The sequence below is a fragment of the Entamoeba invadens genome, assembly GCF_000330505.1.
Source record: "Entamoeba invadens IP1 unplaced genomic scaffold scaff_1105074725591, whole genome shotgun sequence".
Lineage (NCBI taxonomy): Eukaryota > Evosea > Mastigamoebida > Endamoebidae > Entamoeba > Entamoeba invadens.
Window position 1 is genome coordinate 130,933 of NW_004191750.1, and position 24,961 is coordinate 155,893.

Here is a 24,961-nt window from a genome sequence, read left to right on the forward strand (position 1 = left end):
TATTATTATCATTTATTCATTGGTGTTTAATCGCTTTAATATTAATAAACAGTTATTGATCAATAATATATTAAATCAAATTACATTACATATAATAATTTGACAATTGATAAAAATATAAATCGTGTTTTATAACCCAAAAATTCAAAAACATTATTTTTTTAAATTGTTTTTAATTATTTTGTCTTGGCTTTATTTGGAGAACTCTGTTTACAACCGTCCAGCACAAAATCGCTTGTTATAGACTTTTTGTATTTAGATGATTTTGGAATGTCTTTACTATATAGTATTTTTATTTCAATAAATATCGGGAACTCAAGCGAAAATATGTTCAAGCTAAAAACCCAGTTCTGGCCTGTAAAAAACCAATTTTTTGAAGTGAAGAATAACCATATTTTGTTCTTGAATTGATTATTACTTGAAAATGTATCAATTATGAATTTATCGAAAACCAATTTGTATAATACATACAATCATTTATGGTGGGACTGTTTCGGCGTTCCCAACTTGTTATACAATCAACCCGTAAACACACTTAATTATTATCTTAATACAATATGAATGATCGACAATTGTTCATTTTCACCGTGTTATAACCAAATGTTTCTGCTTCTAATTTCATCGACAAAAAAATTAAAAGCGTGTACACGCGTGGCATAAAAACAAGAAAACCCCATTTTGACAAGTAACTTTTCAGTCGCCATATGGAAGGGTATGTGTCCGTTATCACGGGGTGTTTTTGTAGTTAAATTAGATTAATAAAAAGCTTTTTGATGTGGCGGAATCCTTTGCAATAATACGGGCAGTTCCTACATATTTCGGTTTCCTTCAATATATTTTTGATTATTTTTGTCCAAAGAACGAGCCTTATAAATACGATGTGCCCACTTCATTTTCTTTGAATAATTTCCATAACTTTTGAACTGAAATATTAGGACATTTACAAACAATACTATTTTAGTGGCAAATTCGATTGAAAAACACACAAGAGCGACTCAAAAATGCCCAAATTAAAAAACTTTTCGAAAAAGAATACACAACTCCCCAAAGACTGCACCTCCTCTCAAAAGAATTATACTGATACTATTCCTTAAAAGAACAAAGAGAGGGATATGAAAAATATTGCGTTTTTTATCTGGCCACTTTACTTTAAAAGGTGACCATTCAGAGCATTTTGAATTAAGTTATTATGTATTAGCGAATATACTAGACCCGACTTTTAAAAGCCAAATGGAACCAAAAGGTGAGGGTTGAAGAAAAGAATTGTTTGAAATGGATTGCCAATGTGTGTCGAGTCGGGACATTAAGAAACATCAAACTATTAAACCTTGCAAAAAATCAAAAGAACGCAAAAACACCGTTCCCTTATAAAACGATGAAACTGAAAAGTTATAAAGCAAGCATTCATGGAGTCGCAAATGCAAATCGACACCCACCAATTCACCAACTTTGGCGCGTGGTCGTCTGTTGAGGACGACCAACTCCTCCGCGCCGTCGAAAAGTTTGGGCAGAAGAATTGGAAGAAGATCGAGATCTTCGTAGTCGGGCGGAATCGAAAGCAGTGCAGAGAGCGGTACTTCAACTCGCTGATGTTCAGAAAACAAAACAATCGACCGTGGATGAAGCAAGAAGATGATGTTATTATGCAAATGTTACGTACGGTTGGTAATAAGTGGACGTTAATAAGTAAACAACTCGAAGGTCGGAGTGGTAACGATGTGAAAAACCGGTACTTCGGAAGTTTAAAGCGAAAGATGTTCACAAAGCCAAAAAATGACGTTGAAGATTCTTCTGAGTCAATTTGCCTCACCGCATTCACTCCCGTCGATCCCGCACTTTTCTCTGTAATTTAATTTGTTTCATTTCTTTGCTAAACTTGTTATTTCCTTTTCTCTTCATTCTTACACATCAAAACACTTTTAGTTTTTAGAACAATTATCATCATTAAAACAAAAAAGTGTTGTTGCTGTACTCTACTTTTAGTTCCATTCTGAATAGAAAGCATTTCTATTCTGTGGTAATAACGGGTAACATTATTTATATCATTAACAACTTTTTTTAACTGCAGTTGGTATTTTTATCAACAGTACATAAGATTTATTATAATTGTTTTATAATATCTTAGTCGTTCGTAACTTTTTTAATAACTACTTGAAATTATTAATAAAGCAAAAGTTTTTTTTGAGTATTAATTAAACTAGTATTATAGTTTGATAAAACCATTTTTATAATTTGTTTGGTTTCGAAAATTATTCTTTCCCAATTACTTCACAAAGTTAACACACTAAAAGCGTGTATTATTATTAAAAAAAAATGTCATTTCTGGGCTTGATTTGCCTTTTTATAAAATTGGACAATTATTATTGAGTATAATATATTTAATTAATAGTAATTTAATTATAATAATAATATATTATATTATATTATATTATATTATATTATATTATATTATATTATATTATATTATATTATATTATATTATATTATATTATATTATATTATATTATATTATATTATATTATATTATATTATATTATATTATATTATATTATATTATATTATATTATATTATATTATATTATATTATATTATATTATATTATATTATATTATAATAGTTTATATAATATTATTAAACTCTATATTAAAATAAAACTATTGACATTGGTTTAATTGAATATACAATACAAGTATAGTATATTTATTATAACAAATAATAAATATCATTATTTTAACTATTAATAACATTTAATTAGAATATATAATAATTACATTTCCGTATCAAACTTCTTTTGTAAAAAGAAGGCAAGCACCCCATTAAAGACTGATATCACATGCGGCCACCCAAACACGATTCCGAGGTGTTTGTCAGTGACATGGAAAGCGAAAAGAAAAAGACCGTTAACCGCCATACTATCGAAGAAGCAGTCTCGACAATAGAAGTGCAAGAGATCCTTTAAGAATACTGCTATATACGCAATCAACACTCCATAAATCACTTGTTTCAACGTGTGATTACCATTCTCGTACATATCATTTGTTGTAAATATAACACACAACATGAATAAGAGTAACAGATGATACATAACAAAGTGATATCGACACCGCAGACCAAACACCATTCTCTCACAACACTTTGAAAACCTCGACGAGAACGGTCCAACAGCCTGATAGAAGACTGAAAAGGGTGACGGTGGATATTCCAGCCCTTGCAGATAGTAATTGACGTAATACCCATTAATTTCCGTTTGACTGTTAATCGCGTTGATCGCACTCTTATTCTCACATACAAACATTTTCGAGGCGTCGAACGTCTGGTGATCCGACGAGGCGAGTATATTAGAAAACGTGAGAAAGTAGAATGTCGATGCAAACGAGAACGACGAGACTGATTTGAACGACGCGTGATATGCAGATGTCGTCGAGTCGAGTAGCACATACGACAATGACTTAATGACGATCTTCATGAACGAGTAAAAGATATATGACGTCATTAAGAGGTGCAATTTAGGCAAAGAGATAGAGATCTTAGTGTGTGTTGGCCATATGACTGAGAGTATAGAAATGAGTATCCCGGTGACTATCGTAATAGTCTGTGGATCCATTGGCGGTTTGTTAGTTAATGAGTACTTTTGTCGCGCGACAAAAGTGGAATACTCCCCCATTGTTTTCGACACCACAAGTGTTATTGCGTAATACGCCAAAAACAGAAGTGGTAAATTGGAAAGGACAAAACACGTCAAATATCGAAAGATCGGAATCCCGTGCGTGTGTCGCCTCTCAATACTTTTTAAATACTCCTCCATCCTGTCTTACTCTTTTTGATAGTTTCAAGTTTTTAGTTTGAAATAAGTTAAAAGTACTAGTAGTGTTATTCGAGAAAAGAAAAACAAAAGAGGTGTTGAATTACAATAAGCGATGAAATTCTTTCATAGAAATCACTGCAGACTTTCAATTTTGGCTTTGTAGTTGTCAACCCCAACACCCCACAGCAACCGCCCTATTTTAAAAAATTCGGCTTTTTGACAATCACTCCACGCTTTAATAAATCGTTTGATAAAGAGAAGGGCATGATCTGGCATTTCGACCCACGGTGTTTCGAAGAGTGGGAATGAGTCTTGTTCTTTTGTGTAGACGAAAAGAAGTGAAACAAATGAAGCGACCAGTTCTGGTCCCCAGCCCTCCATCATCCCGCCAACAAACGCAAGAAAGATCTCTTCGTCTGTTCTCATCTTCCACGTCTCCATTGCGTCGAATATAGTTCGAATGACTTCTGAAGGGCCGATTGAGTATTCAGCAATGATTGTCTTGTAAATGTCAGCAAGTCGCTCACCTGCTGCTTTTGTCTTTCCAAACACAAACATCAATTCGTCTTGATCATTTTCTCTCTCAGCACCATAAGCTCCAAGAACTGCCCGTTGTACACCACCAAAGCATAAATTCAAATCACTCAACACTTTGTCTGCTTTCCCTTCCCCTGTTTTCATCAGAGACATTCTTCTCTTATTTGCTCGATGATCAACGCGGACGTAATTGCGACAGAAATTGGAATAGAAATATCTTCCAATTTGCTTGTTGTCCCAATCTCTCAGCACTTCAGACAAGATCGAATACAAATATCTTTCCATTGTATCATCCCCTACATTCTTGATCAATTTTGTGAGCGACGATGGCGGCACTTTGTCGTCATTTTCTTCTCGAATTCGTGCTATTTCAGACATCACATCAGATGGTATCCCTTTTGTTGGCGCCACTCGTTTCTCATCATCTTTGCCTTGATCTTCTATCTTTTTAAGTGTTCGTATTTGGTTGTTGATTGCATCTACCCATGACGCCCCAATGTCTGGAGTCTCAGCTATTATGTACTGGTCTCTATGAACACTTGTAACTACTATATTCAAAAACGTCTGATCTAACAGCTTTGCTTGTGACTTCGAGTTGAGCTCAATCATCCCCTTCGGCGTAGAGTCCGGCTGTGATGACGGAAAGTAGAAGATAAAGTTGTTCTTAATCACAAAATAGCGCCGCTTCCATGTGTGTGCCTTAAACCCACGTTTTTTCAGCCATCCCTCGCGTACACCAGGTTGGATCGTTTTCAGTTGGACGTTTTTGTACGCAGGGAAATTTGGATGGTTACTCATGTCTTTCTGATTTTGAGTTGGTCAAGTTCATCTCTGTAAGAAACTAAGGAAGCATCGTTTAATAAAAGATTTTTAATATCGGATCAAAATTATATATTATTGATTTATTTACTATTAATGTACTATACATTATTTTTATTTATTCGTTTTTTGAAGATATTTTTCAATTGTCGAAATTAACAATTTATTTAATAATTAATTATAAATTATTTAAACAATTTATTTCTTTCAAAACTGTTTATTTTTATTTTTTTTATTATTCATTTGGGTTTATATTAGAGTGTAATTGTTTTGTCTGTATAAAATCAAAACAAATTTCAATTTTAAATCTTATATATTTTTTTATTTGGTTAATAATTAAAGACCACCAGAAAATAGTCGTACACATAGTTTTATTGTATTTTCCTGTATAATTTCGGGGTTTTATTTTTTTAAAACCCAATTTTTTTCCTGATTGTACAGTCAATTTTTATGTGTGATAATATATTCCCGAATTTTTAGTTTGTTTAAGACTTAAATCACCAGTGTAAGAAAATTATCTGTTCTTCTTTTCTGAAATTAAATTATAATTTGTTTTTAATTAATAAAAAAACGATTATTTTATTAGAATAAATATATAATAATTATTTCGTAAAAGTTATTTGGTTTACCAGTAAATTTTTTATTGTTAGCTATTAATTTACAATTAATTAGTATTTGATATTAAATTCAATAAATACTATACAAAATTATTCATTTCAATTAATTTCAACATAAAACAATTGTTAATTAGAGCTTTTATTTATTATTATAGTTTATTAAAAATAAATGATATATTATTTACTAATTTGTTATTATCAAAAGTTCAAATTAAAAACTAATAAAAATATGTTTTTTAACAATAAAAGTATAACACGCAACATAAAAATAGAGTAAAACATTCTTGAAATTGGGAACTGAGTAATAAACTATTCAAACTTTGAATCAAAGTTAAACGATAATTGATACAATTTTTTTATTTCTTTATTTTAACAATAAAAATAACATAAAGAGTCAGTCTTTAAATGTTATATAATGGACAAAATATAGCTTTTATTTTATGTAAACATCGGGCATTAGGTAAACCATGAAAAAACATAAAACAATTGGATGGTATTTTTTGGAAGGCTTTCCGAAATATTCCATTTTTATTGTTTAAAATACACCAGATAACTTTAAAAGACACACTGTATTAGCCAAAAACAACTTTTTTTCAAAAGGAAATTGGGGTTTTTTAAAAAATATAATGGATTGTCATAGATTTAAATAATATCAAACATTTAATTATATGACCGATATAAACACCTGATAATCATTTTTAATTACACACTTTTTGAATGACCAAAAACTTAAAATAAAGATATTTGAATATGGCCCGGGAGTGCTTTATCAACGAATTTGAACAGAAACGAGACAAAGACACGAAAAAGCCTGTCTTGAACACGATGATGGCATTTAGCACATTCTTTTCTATATTTAAAACAACAAATGAGAAGACAAAGAATTGTGGATATATTCTATTTGATATGGTTTCTGAAAGTGGTAATATTTCTCGACCAACTTTTGTTTCTTTATTTCAACACGCTGATATGATATACTACAAAACTGAAGATGTCACACCACAGATGATATTTACAGTAGCTTATCTGACTCTAGACACTCAAGGTGGCATACCCAAAAAAGATTTATTAGACATCATTAAGAAGATCAAATCCAATGAGAACTCGTCGAAGATCCCATTACTGAAAGAAGCTATTTCCACACAAACTGCCACAACTAAAATTGTTGATTTAGATATGTTCTTGTCTATATTTAACACGGCGTTTAATATTAATGGCTCTTCATCGACGTTTTTAAAGAAGATAGAGTATATAAACATTGCAAAGACGTTCCACGAGACGGTTGGATATAAAGATTCAAAGAAGTTGTATTTCAATGCCGCATGTGAGATGCTTGGAAAGGTATACCCAATAAGTAAAGAGTGTCGCACGTATTTATCTGATCTCATAGAAGTTGTTAAAGAGAAGGAGAACATCACTGTGTCCAATATAATAACTATTTCTCAACAAATTGAGTATTATCGGACTAAAATGGGTGAAATCACACCAGAGACTTTTTTAGTTGGGGTGTTTAGAGTGATAGACAAGAACTGTGATGGTACTTTAGATAAGACTGAAATTACAAAATACATCAAAGACGTGACTCCTAAAAAGTGTGAGCCACGAGAAGAGTTGGTTACGATGAAAGAGGCTGTGCAAGAAGGTCCACTCAATTTAGAACAGTTCTTGTTGCTCTCTGGAACACTTAAGAGTGTTGTCGCAATGATCAAAGCCAAATTGAACCACAAAAAGAAACCAAAGAAGAACGCAGAGGAAGAAAAGAAGTTCAAAGATGACATCGAACAAGAGAAGATGGAAATGGAGATAAAATTGAAGTTGAAGGAAGAGCGTGAGGCTAATGGGGAAGACACTGGTGACGAGGAAGAAGATGCCAAAACCATCAAACGAATGGCCGAAGAAGAAATAAAGAAAAAGACTGGACACACTCCACGTGTGATGAAAACAGTGAATGAAATCAGTAAAGCCGACTCCCCTGTAACTGCAGTGATTCAACCAGTTGAGACCAAACCCGAAATGAAATCAATTAACAAACCTTCAAATAAAGTCGAAACAAATTCTTTGGAACGAAGTCAATTGTTCCAAAGCCAAGTACGAACTCCACAGAAGCCAAATTCGACGAAGAACACGCGATCCAAATTAGGAGAGAGTCGGGGTGGGCAAGCAAAGGCCAAAGCCGCATCAATTAAAGGGAGTTCAGTTGATGTGAAAGATCGGCACATCAATAAAAGTTCTCCTATAGTGAGTTTGCAAGAATTTGAAGATACTATAGACACTTCATTTAAAAGTCTTGACGAATATGAGAGGGGGATATTCACTATGTGTTATGCAGTTGGTAATATCGATTTGGGCGAAGGGATAACACGAGAAATGAATGACTACATCATCACCACGTTATCTGCAAACGCCTTTTATAAGACAGTAAAAGAAATTGATGACACATATCCTTTAGTTTATAAGATGTTAACGCATATGGGGAAGAAAGGAGTCAATGCAGCTGATTTGTATCAATTAGTTGATATCTTAGGACTTGTGTACCACGAAAATGTCGACTCAAGTTCTGAAGATAGAAAAGTGAATGGAGACGATGACCAACTTGATTATATCTACGAAACATATACAGAAGAACACGCAGAAGAGACAGTCACTTTTTATGACCACGACAGAGATGGTTATTTAAATGAAGACGAATTTATTAATTCAATATATGACGAATACCCCATCATAGAAGATGATGATCCTGAGATCAAAGAAATGAAGTTGAAGAGATACGCATATAAAGTGTTAAGGAGAGAAAATAAGGACAGGACGTTGTTCACTTTTAACTCCGACCGTTTCGTCGACTCGATGTTTGGTGTGATGGATGACTGCACAACTCTTGAAAACGACTTAGATGAAAACACATTCATCTTCTTGTTCAAAATTAAGGCGGAGAATGATGTGATAGAGCCAAATGTCTTTATGGAGCTTGTCGAATTAGTCGCAGACTCAGTCATATACACTAAAGACAAACAAAAAGTGTTTGCTCCAGAAAAGTTGTTGCAAACGTTGTTCGAGTGGTACGTCCCAAAAGAACAAGTATTGATGCCCATCAGTACTTTCGACTCAATTTTGAATCACTTTGGAGGGTCTGTTTATGACGAACAATTCAGTAATGTGCTTACAAAAATAGAAAACCCTTCAATGCTGAGTTCAAGAGACTTCACACAAATCATTATGGATGTACTCATTGCTGGAACAGATTGAAAAGAAACACACAATCAATATTTAATTGGCTATGTTCTGTTGGACACATTCTATAAATATAATATGGTTTACTATAATTTATAATACAGGTTTTATAACACGATGTGAGGCTAAATATAGATTATTGGTGTTTTTCATAAATAGATTTGTGTTATTTTTCATTGGTTTATAACGAATTGTTGAAATGATAAAAGTGATATAAAGGCGAATCTTATTTACGACCAAATCCGATTAAATTTTTGCCGACGAAAAAATCTATTTGATAATTCGATAAATCAAAGCGATTGGCACATTATACCGGGAGTCAATTGAAACACCATTTTTGAAAATGTGCACTATCAAATAAAATCGTACAAAGATGGCAAGGGAGCTTTTCATATCAAAATACACTCTGCAGCTTGTTGATAAGCAAAAGTCCATTACACCGGATGTGGCATATACAACAACACTAATAATATTCAATATATATGACGAGACTATTAAAACGAATTTGTTAATAATGTGGGACTTACTGGCAGAGTCCAACAAAGTCACAAAGTCTGTGTTTGTGTGTGCGTTACAATGGCTCGATTATTTAATTAATAAAAATGGAGGTATAACAACAGCGGTGGTGTTTGCTGTAATTTATCTGGTACTATCCGAAGACGGCGATGTTACTATAAAAACCATCAAAATGTTGGTGAAAAAAATGAAAGGAAAGAGCGTGCCTAAAAACATGGAAGAGTTGATAAAACGATTTAACACGTCAAAAACTGGTGTTTTTGATATGAGTGAACTTCTGGAGTTTTTAAACTATTTCTATAAATTTTCAGAAGATAAAGGAGACACATTTGTTCAGACAATTGAGTTTTTAAATGAGAAAATAATGTTCGACAAAATGCCAGTAAAGAAGGGGAAGGTGTTATTTAAAGATGTGATAGCATTTTATAAAACGAAGTACAAAATTGAAGAAGAACGTGCGATGAGGTATTTTGAAATATTACTGAATGTTATAACAGACAAAAGTTCTTCTGTTTCCTTCAAGCAATTTACAATGCTCAATAGAATTGTAGAAATTTTAAATATAAAAATGGCGATGGACTGCCCGGAATTTTTCGCTGTGTGCATTTTCAGGATTTTGGACAAAAACTTCGAAGCCAAAGTGGACAAAGTTAGTGTTATGAAATTTATTAAATTCCATGGCACACAACCGAAAAATTCAGAGATGAGAAATCAACTTGACGCAGTAAGTAAAGTACAAACGAAGTCTTTTGATTTAGAAACATTTTTGACGACGTTTAAAAGTGTTTTAAAGAGTGAAAATGACTTCAAAAAAATGATTACAAAAATCGAGCAACCCACTTCACTCACTCGAACAATACCAAAAAAGGATTTTGAAAAGAAAAAAGGAGTTTTCAAAACACCGAAATATTCTGCGAATCGAACGACTAAAGAAGGAATTCAATCACAACTCCGGGAGTCACAACAGATAAGCGGCCAAGAGACATTAGAAGCGTCTCAATTAATTCGCCTCAATCGACTGACAAACTCAGTCAAAAAGAATTCACAAAGACTTCGAGATTCAAGAGGGTCGATCGCTTCCAATGGCTCCACAGGAACTCCCAGTGTTAAAAAGGATGTTATAACTTACGAACAATTCATGGACAAAGCCAAAGAACTTTATCCCAATTTTGAAAAACAACAAGACGACTTTGATACTATGTTCTACTTTGGAAGTATCGACTTTGAATACACTGTTACACTCGAAATGAAAGACTTCATATTCAAAACGATTTCAAACAACACAAACCCGAGAGGATTAATGCCGACTGCAGAAGATATGTGTACAATCGCATACAGAGTAGCGACTTTTGGAGGGAAAAAAGGACTGAATATCGACGATTATATGAGGATAAGACAGAGAGTTGTTGAAGACAAAATAACACGAGAAGACGCATTAGAGTCGTTTGAATATTACGACCATTTTGGAGATAATATTTTGAATGAAGAGGCCTTTGTGAATTGTGTGAATGAAGAACAACCCATCGACAAGAGTGACCCACCCAATTTAGTTGAGAAGAAAATGAAGAGATACGCCTTTAAAGTGTTTAAAAGAGAAGATAAAGACCATTCGACTGTTTTTGGACAAGAAAAGTTTTGTGAAGCCATGAGGAGTGTGATTCGGGACATGAAATGCAAAGTGACTGAAAATGATGAGATAGTGCTTCTGGTCATTTACAGGTTGAAAGAAAGTGGCGATGAAATCGATTCAAAAACTTTTATGAATTTGGTTGTCATGTGCTTAAAGTGTTTTAATATTGATATGACAGAAGGAACTTTGAATTATGAGAAAATATTGAAACACGCTTTCTATTGGTTTGTACCAGATGATGAAGAAAAAATGTCATTGAGTCGACTTGAATTGGTGCTTGAAAAACTTAAGACCTCTATTGAAAGTGATGAAATTGCCGAATTTTTAGAAAGAAATGGGTGCGAAAATTATATATTTTTGGAGGAGTTTATTATGTTGTTAGAATAAATGTGTATGAAGCATCCTCTGTTTATTGTTTAAAAATTTTGAAGAAAAATTAAATTTATTCGTTTTTAAATTTTTTTGTGTTTTTGAATAATATTTCATTTATTACTATTAATAATAATATTATTATTAATAAAAAGTATGTTAAACTATAGTTTTTTAATTCACAAGCTAAATGAATTAAGAAATGGTTTAAATAGGACTCTGTTTTTGATAAAAAATATTATACTCTCATCAAGATAATGACCAGAAATTTCGAAAATCACAATCCTAATTACCCACATCACCATTATATAACCAATATGTTCTTTTTCTCTTTTAAATTTGTACGTTATAATACCACATTTTCGGCAATAATTATTTTGGAAACGCCTGATAATGACTCACACTTTTCATAATTGAATTAAAAAAAATTATTTGTTGATTATTTATAATAGTTGTCGAGAAACAATATTGAATAAATAAAAGAAAACATAACACTGAACGAGTGATGAATTAGAATATATCTTATTTCTTCTCCTCCTTCTTTTCAGTGGCAGCAGCCTTTGGTGCTGCTTCCTTTGGTGCAGCAGCAGCTCCCTTCTTTCCTCCCTTCTTTGGCATGTGTATTAAACGAGTGATTACAAAGATTCATTCTTCCCTTTTATAGAGGCAATCATTATTGTGAGGTACAACAGCCTGTTTTTTGTCCAATAATCGGGAATCTTAAATGCCACATCACCGTGTTATTTTTGGGGTGCTATTTATAACAATGACGTGGTACTATGTGGTGATGAATAAAGGTGAAGAATCGTGTGATCTGCCGAGTTTCTATTTCTGTGCGTAATTTTCAACATTTTATACTACAATAAAGAATAATTGTGAGATAAAGTGGGGTGTTTTGAGTTATGGCATATCAATTGTTGTGTGATGTCTATTTTAGATTGAAGTGATTTGCTGTTTGTCACCGCAATCCACCCGTTGTGTAGGACTAAATATGGCTGTCATATCTCACAATAATGATTGCCTCTATAAAAGAAAAGAATGCATCTTACAGTTCACTCGTTACATACACATGCCAAAGAAGGGAGGAAAGAAGGGGGCTGCTGCTGCACCAAAGGAAGCAGCACCAAAGGCTGCTGCCACTGAAAAGAAGGAAGAGAAGAAATAAATCCACATTGTGAATTAATTCAGTCTTAGTGACTTATTTATTTAACATAGAAACAATTAAGCTTAATTTAAAAAAACAAATAATATAATAAAATGGTTTGTTTTACTATTAAAAACATATCAAAAAAGAGTATATTTTTCCAAAAACTTACCTAAGTATTCTCATCTACTTCAAAGTATAAGTGATGTTTTAGTGATTAAAAAAATAAAAAATTAATTATTGAATTTTTTCTATTTAATTTTAATAAGAAAATTATTTAAAAATTTACTCTTGTGAATATCACGAACTCCATTGACTTCTCGCCACAACCAACTCACAATAAAAATCCACACTCTTACAAACAATCCTTATTGCTCACATTCTTTGCCAAATACGATAACACAAATTCGTAGAGCAAATCAGCGTATGGAATAAGAGTAGCGCACATGAACATCCCTCTGCTGTTATATCTATAACAATTATTCACAAGCTTTTCAATATCATTCAAATAGTCTTCAAGAGTCAGATACTCTCCTTTCTTGACCTTTTTCCCAATCGTATTGAGATCTGTCGGTTCTCTGACTATACTCAAGTAGTCCTTAATAGCCGCAGTGTCCACCGGTTGTACAAAGAAACTGAACAGTTTATTTCTTTTCATTTCATTAGTGCACTTCTCCAATACGCTCTTCAAATCATCTTTCCCACCTTTACTCTTCTCCATCTTTTCAATCTTTTCGGTCTTTTCCACCTTCTCCACTATAACTCCACTCTTCTCTCGCAGTCTCTCACTCTTCTCATAATTCTCATATGTCTGTAATCCAATCGTAACTTCACCAGTTAAGTCTTCTTCCATACTACTCCCTCTAATAGTCTTCTCCACTTCTTCCTTCCTTTCTCGGCGCCGTTTCTCTCTCTTCGAAACCTCTTTCTTTTCCTTCTCCACTTTGACTTGAATCGGCTTCTCTACCTTTTCACTTATTTCCTTCTCTTCGGTCTTCTCTTCTATCATTGGCGTTTTCTTCAACACAACTTCCTCGCCAGAAATCGCGTCAAACACCACATTGTCCTCTTCAATCACTTTAACCTCCGGCGGCATGTCTTTCTCTCGCGTCGCTTCAAGTTCTTTCTTTTTCATCCTTCGTATCTGTTCTCGGCATTTCCGGATATCCTTTCGATTCTTTTGTTTGTTCGCTTCCGCAGTCGGGTCCATAATCCTCTTCTTGTGGAAGGTGACTTGACTTCGATAGCTTCGCTGTTGTAACGCATCTTTCCTTCTTGGGATATATTCTTTGACCGTTCGCTTTGCTTTCAAATATCCTTCGATGACCTTTCGCGTCTCTTGTTCCGAGTCACTCTCTTCATCTTCCTCGACGATGTTCTCATCGGTGATAAACTCAATTTGCTCTTCAAAGATCTCTTTGATCTTCTTTTGCTTCTTTAATGCAGACGCCGTGTTAGTCACAGGCCGATTGCCATTCACAGGCTCCGTATTCACTCCAATCCCACGCGCTACTTCTTTCTGTAACAAATTCACTAACTCCCACCGCGTCTTCGATAAGTCTCTCTCGTCATTCACTCCACAATTCTTCAGCGCACTGCGCAGTTGTGAGATCGTCAATTTCCTCAAGTCCCCAAATCGTGACTTAATTTCAGAATTCAATTTCGACGTCCCCGTTTGTTTTGGAATATACCGCCGATAGAACTCGAGTAAGTGTCTCGGGTCGGTATCTTTCACATAGAAGTCGGCTTGAATGGTCCCCTTCACTTCCTTCGCCAACACATTCATTGATGTCCAAGGCGCTATTCTCACCTCTTCTATCAGTGGCTCAACACGTTTCTTTAACTCTACATCGAAACTTTGTTTCGCACTAATTAGCTGGGAGTATTTAAATAATTCAATTTCTTTGTCTTGCAGGCGCATCTTCCCCGCCATCATCGCTTCGTAACTACACACTCTCTCCGGCGTCATCTTACTAAACAAATCGTCCTCGCTCATCAATTTATAGTCCGACTTCAATTCCCAATTCCCGCCATTCCCATTTCCTTTCCGATTGAATGTTGCGCACTTCTTCAAGATCTTTCTCACAGTCAATTCAGTGAGTAACGGGAATGAATACACAAAGTCAGATATCCTCAATGTAGTGCTTTGATGAAATTGTAAATAAATCGCCGTTTCAAGACGTTCCTTGACAAAGAGTGTCTCTGCTTTACTCCCAGGAACAGGAATCTCAGTGTCTTTTTGTGGCTGTTGTTGTCCCGCTACAAAGAGGTGGTCGATTTCTCGAATACTCCATTCGTCCCCCTCGACATTTCTAATTAAAAGAAAGTCACACGTCGACACTTTACTCTCATGAATCGGCGTTTTTGTCATTTTATTATCAATGGATTGCACAGGCTTCCCCGACTTGACTTTCCCAATGAACGGAGACTCCTCCCCTCTCTCCACTATGACCATCTCTCCCGTCGAAAATTTATCAGGCACAATTAACTCGTCTTCTCTTCGACAGTAATTTCTAATTCTCGCTCCCATCCCAACTTCAGAGAGTAAAGGTGGGAATTCCTCAATATATTCTATTAAGTGGATTTTCCCGTCTTTAGAAGACAATTCCTTTGTGTCTTGTGGGACGTACGTGTTATTCACATTAAATCTTTTGTTCTGCAATTTCACGGGAATCGACGCGATCTTCATATTCTCCGTATCTCTCCCACTTAACAATGGCCGATGGAAGTTTTGGAGATCCGTCATAGTTAAGTGCGTTTGAAACGTTTCTAAATGTGCTGCAGGGACGGAGTGATAAATAATAAACTTCTTCTGGGTATACCCTGTCTTTCCCATGAAGTAGTATCGGTCATTCGACAAGTCTTCCAACTTCTCGTCTGCTATCTTCCAGACCTTTCTCTCCTTCTTCTTCTCATCTTTCTTGGCCTCTTCATTCTCATTTTTAGGCTCTTCATTCTCTTCATCTTCTTTCTCGTCTTTCTTCTCGTCTTTCTTTGTCTTCCTCTTCTTTGATTTCTCCTTCTTCGCGTCGTTCTTTTGCTTCTCTTTAGTCTCACTCTTCTCAACCTTCTCAGACTTGTCTTTCTCCTTCTTCTCAAAAGTGTCCGTCTCCGTCTCGTCTTCGTCCATGATATCTTTCATCGGTGGCGGTAACACAGGGGCTTCACTGAGGCCCGGTAAACTCGTTAATTTCGTGACGGTATCTCCCAGTCCGGGCAACGCCGCCAATTTCTTCTCTTCTTTCTTCTCTTCCAATTTCACAAAGACGTCCTTCAAATCGCTTTTCTCGAGAGTGTTAAAAGTCTCATTGATGCCAATATTCTCTTTCTCATCTTCCTTGTATTTAATCGCTTCATCAGTTTCAATATCCATCGGAGTGTTCACACTCTCTTCGCAACTCATGTCGGGGTCTGCAGGTACTACGGCTTCTGTTAATAAGAGTCCCGTGTCATTCAAATCCAAATATAAGGGAATCTCCTTTCGCGCGCTTACTTGGGGTTCGTCCCATAACACATCACTCTCCCAACAATCCTTTTGTAACAATTCATTCTCTAATGGAAAGAGTGACCACCGCATACTCGTTGATGTGTTCTCTAAACGTTTTGGAGGACAACTCCCACTGAAGATCCGCCACGGGTTGACTTGTAAGAAAGTGTCGCTCTTCTCAAGCGGAGGATTTCTGACTTTCTCAACTTTTGGTAATTTCGACTTTGTCGAATTTTGACTCCAAACGATTTGGTGCTCCCAATCGTCTAAAATCACATTCGTCGACTCAACTTTGATGACGTTTGTGTCAATTTGTTTGACAACGTCATCTTCAACTAAACTTTCGACCGATTCGTTCTCGTCATCGGATTTTTCAACGTTCTCGTCGTTTTGTTGAAAAAAGAGAGAGTAAAAGGGATGACTTTCGTAATAACTTTTCTTTTGTGCGTGAGTGTCCGCAATCTGCGTCGTTTTGGAATAAAAGAGTTTTGTTGTGTTTGGTGCTCGTGTGATGACACCAACGTCCATGTGGACGGATGGTAATTGATGTCTATGTCGGGTCTTAAAAATGCATGACGGAAAAACATCAAAATACGTCACCCGATCGGAACGAGTATTGGGATACATGGGATCTAATAGAAGACATTCTGATTTTTAAGTGCTTTATATATACTATTCCAAATGGTTTATTTTTATTATGTAAATAAGGTGGGAGAGTTGGGGAAAAAGAGTGGTCTGATTTTTAAGATCTGGTCTTTTTTTCAGGGTTCATTGGGTGTTTTCAGTTTTTATCTTTTTCTTGTTTATTTTGGAAAATTGTGGCAAAAAGAATTGTGTCATTATTATACTTAAAAGTTAATTTATTAGTAATTTAAAATTAAATTAAAAATATTAAAAATTTATTTTTAAACAAAGTTACTTTTTCTTAAGCTTGCCTTATGGAAAAAGTTTGCCTTCTGGGGTTGTTTTTCAAAATATAGTTAAATTAATAATAACAATTTTATAAATATTAGTTTATTATTAAAAACAATTGTTAGTAAAATTTTTTGATAAATGTGGAACTAATAAAAAAAATGAAAATACAAATATAATTTATTTCTAGTTTATTAATTAGAAATAATTAACAAACTATCGCAGAAGGCAAATAAGGCTAGCTTGAGAAACTGTATTTCAAATAACTAATATAAATAACTAAAATAAAAATAAATAACTTATTTAATTAATTATAATATAAGTATTTAAATTACTATATACAGTAGTGGAAAAAAGCTATCGTGAAAACCGAAAATTATAGTAAATTAATGGTATTTAACTATACGGTATAGTAAATTATTCGATTTATTGCTTTTATTTGATTAATTAAAAAAAAAAATTACAAAAATAATTCGTCAATTCTAAATGACAAATTATATAAAAATAATTTTATTATAGCAAAATTTTAGATCTATCCCAGTTACGACAGCTTTTTTCCACTACATTAGTTTACTGTATAAACTAATAAACTTGTATTTTTAAATCGTTTAAAAATTATAAACGAATAATATATTTGTTATATTATAAATGTTAATAATTTATTACAAAAAAAAACTATGAAAAATACAATAAACAAAACTTTAATAATATCAAGTTGTTTAGTTTATCACAAAAACTTACAACCCATTTTCAAGTTCGACTTAAATACCTCAAAATCGAAAAGATCCGACCCGATAGTTCGGCATATTAACAGTTTATTAACCAAAATAAATCAGAATTATATTTATAAACTTTATTTTATACTATAATTAAACTATTTTTATTAAAAAACAACAACAATAAGAAATAGCTTACTTCCAATTATAATCAATTGCCAATAATAAGGAATCCAAATAAAGAACTTGAAACAAGTGTTTCAAGACGAACTGAACTTCAAAATAACTGAAATTCAATGAAATCTTTTAAGAAGACTTTTTCGAGTGCGACTTCGGCCTTCAAAGAAAAGACGTCAAAACTGTCCAAGATTGTGACTGAAGGTATCAATGAGTTAAAAGGCAAACAAGCGAAGATGGTGATGAAGAAGAAAGAGAAGAAGAAACAGATGGAGTTAACAAAGAAGAAAAATCTTCAGAAGCGACTTCCACCACATTTTAAAGAGCACAAGGACTTTATTGAAGAAGAGAAGAAGTATCTTCTGTTCCCCAAAGATGATGAGAGGCGCAATAGAATAGTCGAAGACAATTACATTCTTGGTGACGAATTAGGTCGTGGAGCTTTTGCTGTAGTTAAAAAGGCACGGAAGATCCCCACTGGTGAATTATGTGCTATTAAAGTCATTGACAAACGTTTGGTTAAGCCAGAAGAGACCAAATTGTTACTTCGAGAAATCGAGATCACACGAGCCGCACAGCATGTCGCTATTATGAAGGTCTTTGATGTCTTTGAAAGTGACATTAACATCTCAATTATTATGGAGTTGTTACCTGGTGGGACTTTATTCTCACGTGTTTCCAAGAATGAGAATGGGTTACCTGAAGTGGAAGCTCGTTGGATTTTGTATCAAGTCGTGTCTGCCTTATATTACTTACACACGCACTCTATAGTCCACAGAGATATTAAACCGGAGAACATATTGTTACTTGGTGACGCTGGTTTAACTTGTCGTGTTGGCGATTTCGGATTCGCCAAAAACTTCTCACAAGAGCCTTTGAAGACTCCATGTGGAACGCAAGATTATGCTGCGCCGGAGATTCTAATGGGCGCTTCCGAGTATTCGTATCAAGTTGATATGTGGAGTGTCGGTGTCATGTTATATGTCTCGTTGTGTGGATACCTTCCTTTCGACGGGGAGACTCTAGCAGAAAATTTGGAACAAATGCAGAGTGGTGAAGTCGTCTTCGACTCGGACGATTGGAAACATGTCTCAGACAACGCAAGAGACTTTATTATTCGTTGTTTGTATCCAGATCCTCGTTTGAGAATGAACGCTGAACAAGCTTTAAGTCATCCATGGTTCAAGGGAGTGTCACAAATTACTGTCACAGACGGTATCGTCCCAGTCGAAGCTCCAGTCGCAGTCACTAAAGAAGAAATTGAACAACAAAAGAAGGCGGGTATTATCATCGAATGGGAAGATGGGGAAGCAGAAGGCGCAGACGACACTGGATTACCACCAGCTCACGTTCCTCCAACGCGTGAAGCTCCAGTCTACAGGACAGATTAGTTCTAAGACAATTTTAGTTCATTTATAGTTTACTATAGGTAATAACAAATATTATAAATTATAGTAAATTTATTAAATAACACTCGCTTCTTTCAACGAATTGAATTAATAGATTATAAGAAGAAATACTATAAAGAATAGTAAAAAATAGAAAGATAGAATTAGAGGACAACCCTACAAAGTAAGTCGAGAAACTAAGAAAGGGAGACATGGAATACATTGCGGCATACGTTCTTTGCACAATTGGACATGACAAAGCCGAAGAGGCCAAAGTAAAAGAAATCTTGACAGCGGCCGGTGCCACCGTCGATGAAGCCAAAGTCGCCGAAGTCTTCAAGGCTCTCGAGGGAAAGAACGTCTGGGAAGTCATCGAAGAAGGAAAAAGCCAAATGGGTTCTATGGCCGTTGCTGCTGCCCCAGCCGCCTCTGCTACCTCAGCTGAAGCCCCAAAAGAAGAAAATACCGAGGAGAAAAAAGAAGAGAAAAAAGAGGAAGCCGAAGAAGACTTCGGAGGATTTGGTGATCTTTTCTAAGTCAACTCGTTCTTGAGACTTTTATGGTTTCTTTTTAATCGTATTTAATAATACAAATATAATATTTTATATAATATATTTTTTAATAAAGTTTACTATTAAAATAATATGAATATTAATATATTTATTTATAGCTTATTATAGCTTTTATTTAATTTACATTAAATATATTATTATTGTATATTAATAGTAAATTGTTAATTTATAATATTATTGTAGTTTATTTTATCATAAATGATATTTTTATTTTATGATAATATTATTAATAGTAAAATAATAATTACATTAGATATATTTTAATGAAATATAAATTAAATTATTATTAATTTAAATAATTAAAATGTTTTAATTAAATAACTAATTACATTTGATTCTTATTATAATATATTAAATTAAAAACTATTTAAGAGCGTTTTAAATTAATTTATACCATAAATTATTGTTTAACTACATTTAATAAATAATTTTATTAATTTTATTACAACTAAACAAACACCACATACAAATTTAAAAAAAAGAAATCACACTTTTGAATTTGACCGAAATATAATGTATAATATAACTATAAATGATAATAAAAATAAATATAAAATTTTAATTATATATATTTTATTTCTCAGAAGTAATCTTTTATAATTAGACTATGAATCATAAGTAAACTATATAATGCCTTGAATTGATAGTTTTATTCATGAAGTCTATTCTGTTAAAACAACGTCAATTCCAAAGACGAACATCTGCTCATTCTTTGAAAACACCTGCACGAGTCGTCGAAGCGCCTATCAAAGATGACTACAACACTTATAGAACTAAAATAAATGCAACAGAAAAAGAGTTTGACAAATTAAAGGAATCTGCCACCATTGCCCCACAAAGTGCCAAAAATGAAGTAAAAAAAGAAGAAAATGTCGTTCAAAAAACACCAGCAGAAATAGAGGACGAAAACAGACTTGAAGAAATTAGAAAAATTGCACACGATTTTGAACTCAAATCCAAACCATTAACTGTCAACACCCAATTGGTAAGCCAAAAGTATTTTGACACACTTCCTTTCAATAAAAAGACGAACTATTTCTCAACAACTATGCCTCAATACGATTTGGGTGATTACTTTGGTGTATCACAAGAGTCTTTAATGGTTCTCCAAAGACCACACAGACACTCCAAGCGTCAACACTTCGCCGAAAAAATTGAAGTCGATCCAAAAGAGCAATTAGTCGATTGGTCCATAACCCCCTTCGTGAAAAAAGTTGTTCTATTTTTAATTGAAAAGTGTAAGGGATATGGAGTGACTCAAGAAATGGTTATAATCAGTGTATTATGTAACGGAGGTATAGTACCAGTCAAGAACGCCGGCAGACGGTGTGCCAAATACATGCAAATGGCACAGACCGATTTAGAAGCGACTGCAAAGAAGATAGAAAACATCTATACAACACAGGCCAAGACACGAGCCACAGCTGAGAAAGTAGTCGCAGTCAAAGAGTTAAGGAAAAGTATCAAAGAGATTAAACAAAAACTTTCATCGCGAAATTATCGATCAGAAAAGACCAAATATTTAACATACTCAACAATCAAAGAGAAGCAAAACGCGTTTGAAAAATTGACAGAAGACATGATGAAAGAAGAAGAAGAAAGACTCCAAGCTAAAGTTGTGTTATTAAAGAAAGAAATGAATGACTTTATTGGTGATAACAGTGACGTTAAAAAATACACTAAAGAAGATGTATGCAATGTTATAGGGATGTACATGGGGGATTTGTCTCAAGAAGTCACTGTAAATGACTTCGACATCTGTCAACAAGCTCTTAAGCAACAAGAAGAAATAAAACAGAAGCTTTCTTCTATAATGGAGCGCGTCAAATTCACAAAAGACATTTTTGTGTCGAAGGAGTTGATGTCACAGGTCTTCCCCGATTCTCTACCAGAAAGTTTCATTCTTGGGGTGCCAAAATGTTGTGACAAACTCATTGCGAAACACAAAGAAATGATCGATTGTGAAAAGTATCAGAGAGGATTGGCGCCATTTGTTGAAGCCAAAAAGAAGACAATGGATGAATATAAAAGTCGTACAATTCTTCTTCATTTTAGAACCAAATTGGCTTCAAAAAATTTCATGTATGAGTGTAGAACAGCCAACGTAAAAGGTGCAAGATTAACTCATGTAGGGATGCCAGAGACTCACCCGAAGATAATGGAGGAATTCTTGTATAAGAAATCTACTATTATTAGTAAACAAGGTGGGTATAATCCATATTACTATGAAACGGCCCTCTTCTGTGCACGTGCTAATATCACACGAAAGATGTTCGACACGTTGAATCAAAAGATTGAGACCATTTACTATCAGAATTTTAATACAGAAGATAACGTCAAGCTTGGGACAGTCAAAATCGATGCAAATACAGTCGTCAAACAAATATTCAAGACTTTCAATTACAAAGAAATTAGTGACGCACTCAATGAAGAAAATGATAAAGTCGTGGAGTGGCTCAGAGAGTGCAGAAAACCACTTGCGGAGAAGAGACTTCAAATGTTGCAAAGAAAGGCTAAGAAGGAGATGAAACTAAAGAAAAGCGATGATTCGAGTGATAATAACAATGATGAAAACAGTGGTGATATCTCTGACTCTTTTAGTGAGTAAAAAAGGTATTTTTTATTTTGTCTTTCTTTTAATCCAACAATAACAATATAACGCACTAACAGACAAACCAATAAGATAAGATAATCTATTTAACAATATTTATTGGAGGATACCGGGGTTAGAGCAACGTGGGCAATCCTCTTGGTCGTCGTCCAAAAGGTTGAAGTCGAACGACCTGAGTGGTGTAGGTGCGCAATTGATTTTTTGTGTTGAAGGAGAACCGGAAAAAGTGGTTGTTGCGAAGGAAGGAGAGCCAACAGTGGTTTTAGATCCCAAAATTGATGCGACTTCGTTGTCTGCAAAAAGTGTTGAAGGTGATTGTGAAGTCAGAGGTTTGGGAGTGTAATGGAATTCTTCGTCGGGGATGGGAGAACAGTGACGTAAAGGGGAAGGTATGGTGTTTGTGGAAGACCATTTTCTCGACTCTGTAATGTGTCCAAAATTCGGTTTTTTGTAAAGTGTTGTTTTTATCACAACTTTCTTTGGTTTTTGTATTTCATCGCAATGAAAATGTTCGACGGATGTTGCATTTTTGTCGTAAAGAATTTCCGTTTGTTTGAAGCAGGAACTCGGTTGTTGGTGGTGTTGAAACGAAGCACCACTGTGGGTGTGTGGTTCTAGCGACATAGCAGGGTTTTTCAGATGAGATGAACACCTTAAAAGTTTCCAATTGAATTTTGAAAAGTGCGGTTTGAAAATTTTTGGCAGTTTGGTTGAATTTTTTATTGTTGTGTTTTTCCAAAATAAGTACAAAAATAATACGGTGGCGGCTGCTTAATTCTCGGGTGTGTCCATTTTTGAGTTTCGTGCTCTTTTTTTGGTATTTTCGTTGGTGATAATGACACCAATCACATGTGATATAGCGGGCTTTGAAATAAAAAAGTAAAACCCTAAATGGGAATTTTTCTGAAGTAAAATTGGACTTCAAAAACAGAAACTGTTTTGTGTTGTATTTCTGTTTTATACCAAATTTTGAGACAAAAATTCAGCAAATTTAAACTCAAATTTCAAGCTTGGTCGATTTGCTGAAATTGGCGTTGTATTCTTAGATTATTGCTTACCCAATAACATCCCGAATTTAAAGCAAAAAATATCTTATTTAATGTAGCAGTTGTGTTTTTTGGCAATTCGCTCGTTATAAGACCACCAAGTAATTATCACAGAGAAGCTTCTACCGTTCTTTTTCCAGTTTTTTATTTCATACTCCTTTTTTACCAGGGTTTTAAATTATTATTAATTATTAAATTTTTTTTAACTCAAGTTTTTTATTAAAATAAAGTTACAAAAACTTCTTATTATTAAGAAAAAAAAGAATACTTGACAATAATAGCGAATAATCACCAAACAGAGCTCTTGAAAAACCATTAAATGTCATTTAAAAATAAACAAAGAGTTATCCAATGAATTAAAGAAAAAACAACAAAAATAGCAACAATTTTGCGATTATTCAAAAATAAATAATTATTAATTATGAAAATTTCCCGATATGGTACATAAATAATACATAAATTAATTGAAACATATTTTATAACAAATTTTTTGTTATAGAAATCCTTTTTTTGTACAATTCCTTTTCTTTTTAACCTTTTTTTTAGTGAAATAAAATTTAAACAGTCAAGTTACAGTTGGTCCATTAAACCTTAGCCCAAAGAAAAACTAATTTATTTCTATTGTTATATTAAAATAATAAACTATACTGATATAAAAGTCAATTTTCTTAAATATTTGTTTTTTTAGTAAAAACCCGTGTTTTTAAAGAAAAATATAGGAATTTCTTTAAGCTAAAGTACATATTCGGGCTAAGGTTCATTTTCCCTACTGTAAATATACAAATATATATAGTTTTTATTAACCATTCATTTATAGTTTTTACTCACAAGTGATTGTTTTAACCCGTCATTATATGACGGAACAAAACAGATGTTTATCAATTAATAAATTTATTTATTATTTTATTTATTAAATTATTAATTAATCAATAAAGTACAAAATTTGTTGCAAATAACAATGTCTTATTTCTTATTTTATTTCTTGTCGAGTTCGGCTTTACACTTTTTACACACTCTCTCTGGTTTGTCGAAACCCAAATCCTTCATCAAAACAAAGTCGACACAACACGATGAACAGAACACTTTCCCACATCTTCTGCAGTGGTGTTTTCTTGTTATTAAACCGAACGATGCTTTACAAATTCCACACACATCCGTCGATTTATCTTCGATCCAAAATGGTCTCAAAATGACTTCTGACGGGGCAACAAAGTCATAAGCGACGAGTGGCATAAAAGACGTTGCGCCACACAATGAAGGTGGAGCTAAGACATTGACTCTAACTACATTTCTGAATGGACTTTGTGTTCCCGTTTCTGCAACAACGTCCAAAGAGATTTCGAAGAGGTATTCGACCTTAAAAAGAGGAGAGAAGTGTGATGGGGGT

The 24,961-nt window shown here is 33.8% G+C and overlaps 11 protein-coding genes across 11 annotated transcripts; 6 read left to right on the forward strand and 5 right to left on the reverse strand.

Moving 5' to 3' along the window:
- Positions 1 to 1,406: 1,406 nt before the first annotated feature.
- Positions 1,407 to 1,853, forward strand: EIN_168610 (trichome differentiation protein GL1, putative; the record flags this gene model as incomplete). The annotated part of the gene is made up of 1 exon (XM_004183764.1): positions 1,407 to 1,853. One exon carries the CDS (start codon positions 1,407 to 1,409, stop codon positions 1,851 to 1,853), a length of 447 nt encoding a protein of 148 aa, XP_004183812.1.
- Positions 1,854 to 2,767: 914 nt separating this feature from the next.
- Positions 2,768 to 3,805, reverse strand: EIN_168620 (hypothetical protein; the record flags this gene model as incomplete). The annotated part of the gene is made up of 1 exon (XM_004183765.1): positions 2,768 to 3,805. The coding sequence occupies one exon, from the start codon at positions 3,803 to 3,805 to the stop codon at positions 2,768 to 2,770; it is 1,038 nt and encodes a 345-aa protein (XP_004183813.1).
- A 132-nt stretch (positions 3,806 to 3,937) lies between these two features.
- EIN_168630 (hypothetical protein) lies at positions 3,938 to 5,140 on the reverse strand (the record flags this gene model as incomplete). Its single annotated transcript, XM_004183766.1, has 1 exon — positions 3,938 to 5,140. One exon carries the CDS (start codon positions 5,138 to 5,140, stop codon positions 3,938 to 3,940), a length of 1,203 nt encoding a protein of 400 aa, XP_004183814.1.
- Positions 5,141 to 6,528: 1,388 nt separating this feature from the next.
- On the forward strand, positions 6,529 to 9,021 carry EIN_168640 (hypothetical protein; the record flags this gene model as incomplete). The annotated part of the gene is made up of 1 exon (XM_004183767.1): positions 6,529 to 9,021. The coding sequence occupies one exon, from the start codon at positions 6,529 to 6,531 to the stop codon at positions 9,019 to 9,021; it is 2,493 nt and encodes an 830-aa protein (XP_004183815.1).
- A 358-nt stretch (positions 9,022 to 9,379) lies between these two features.
- On the forward strand, positions 9,380 to 11,539 carry EIN_168650 (hypothetical protein; the record flags this gene model as incomplete). Its single annotated transcript, XM_004183768.1, has 1 exon — positions 9,380 to 11,539. The coding sequence occupies one exon, from the start codon at positions 9,380 to 9,382 to the stop codon at positions 11,537 to 11,539; it is 2,160 nt and encodes a 719-aa protein (XP_004183816.1).
- Positions 11,540 to 13,020: 1,481 nt separating this feature from the next.
- On the reverse strand, positions 13,021 to 16,779 carry EIN_168660 (transcription initiation factor tfiid, putative; the record flags this gene model as incomplete). Its single annotated transcript, XM_004183769.1, has 1 exon — positions 13,021 to 16,779. The coding sequence occupies one exon, from the start codon at positions 16,777 to 16,779 to the stop codon at positions 13,021 to 13,023; it is 3,759 nt and encodes a 1,252-aa protein (XP_004183817.1).
- A 1,297-nt stretch (positions 16,780 to 18,076) lies between these two features.
- EIN_168670 (serine/threonine protein kinase DCLK3, putative) lies at positions 18,077 to 19,348 on the forward strand (the record flags this gene model as incomplete). The annotated part of the gene is made up of 1 exon (XM_004183770.1): positions 18,077 to 19,348. The coding sequence occupies one exon, from the start codon at positions 18,077 to 18,079 to the stop codon at positions 19,346 to 19,348; it is 1,272 nt and encodes a 423-aa protein (XP_004183818.1).
- A 209-nt stretch (positions 19,349 to 19,557) lies between these two features.
- On the forward strand, positions 19,558 to 19,881 carry EIN_168680 (60S acidic ribosomal protein P2, putative; the record flags this gene model as incomplete). Its single annotated transcript, XM_004183771.1, has 1 exon — positions 19,558 to 19,881. The coding sequence occupies one exon, from the start codon at positions 19,558 to 19,560 to the stop codon at positions 19,879 to 19,881; it is 324 nt and encodes a 107-aa protein (XP_004183819.1).
- Positions 19,882 to 20,572: 691 nt separating this feature from the next.
- EIN_168690 (hypothetical protein) lies at positions 20,573 to 22,525 on the forward strand (the record flags this gene model as incomplete). The annotated part of the gene is made up of 1 exon (XM_004183772.1): positions 20,573 to 22,525. One exon carries the CDS (start codon positions 20,573 to 20,575, stop codon positions 22,523 to 22,525), a length of 1,953 nt encoding a protein of 650 aa, XP_004183820.1.
- Positions 22,526 to 22,624: 99 nt separating this feature from the next.
- EIN_168700 (hypothetical protein) lies at positions 22,625 to 23,152 on the reverse strand (the record flags this gene model as incomplete). The annotated part of the gene is made up of 1 exon (XM_004183773.1): positions 22,625 to 23,152. One exon carries the CDS (start codon positions 23,150 to 23,152, stop codon positions 22,625 to 22,627), a length of 528 nt encoding a protein of 175 aa, XP_004183821.1.
- Positions 23,153 to 24,549: 1,397 nt separating this feature from the next.
- EIN_168710 (zinc finger protein, putative) lies at positions 24,550 to 24,960 on the reverse strand (the record flags this gene model as incomplete). The annotated part of the gene is made up of 1 exon (XM_004183774.1): positions 24,550 to 24,960. A coding segment is annotated over one exon (411 nt), but the record flags the coding sequence as incomplete, so codon positions are not given.
- Position 24,961: the final 1 nt, after the last annotated feature.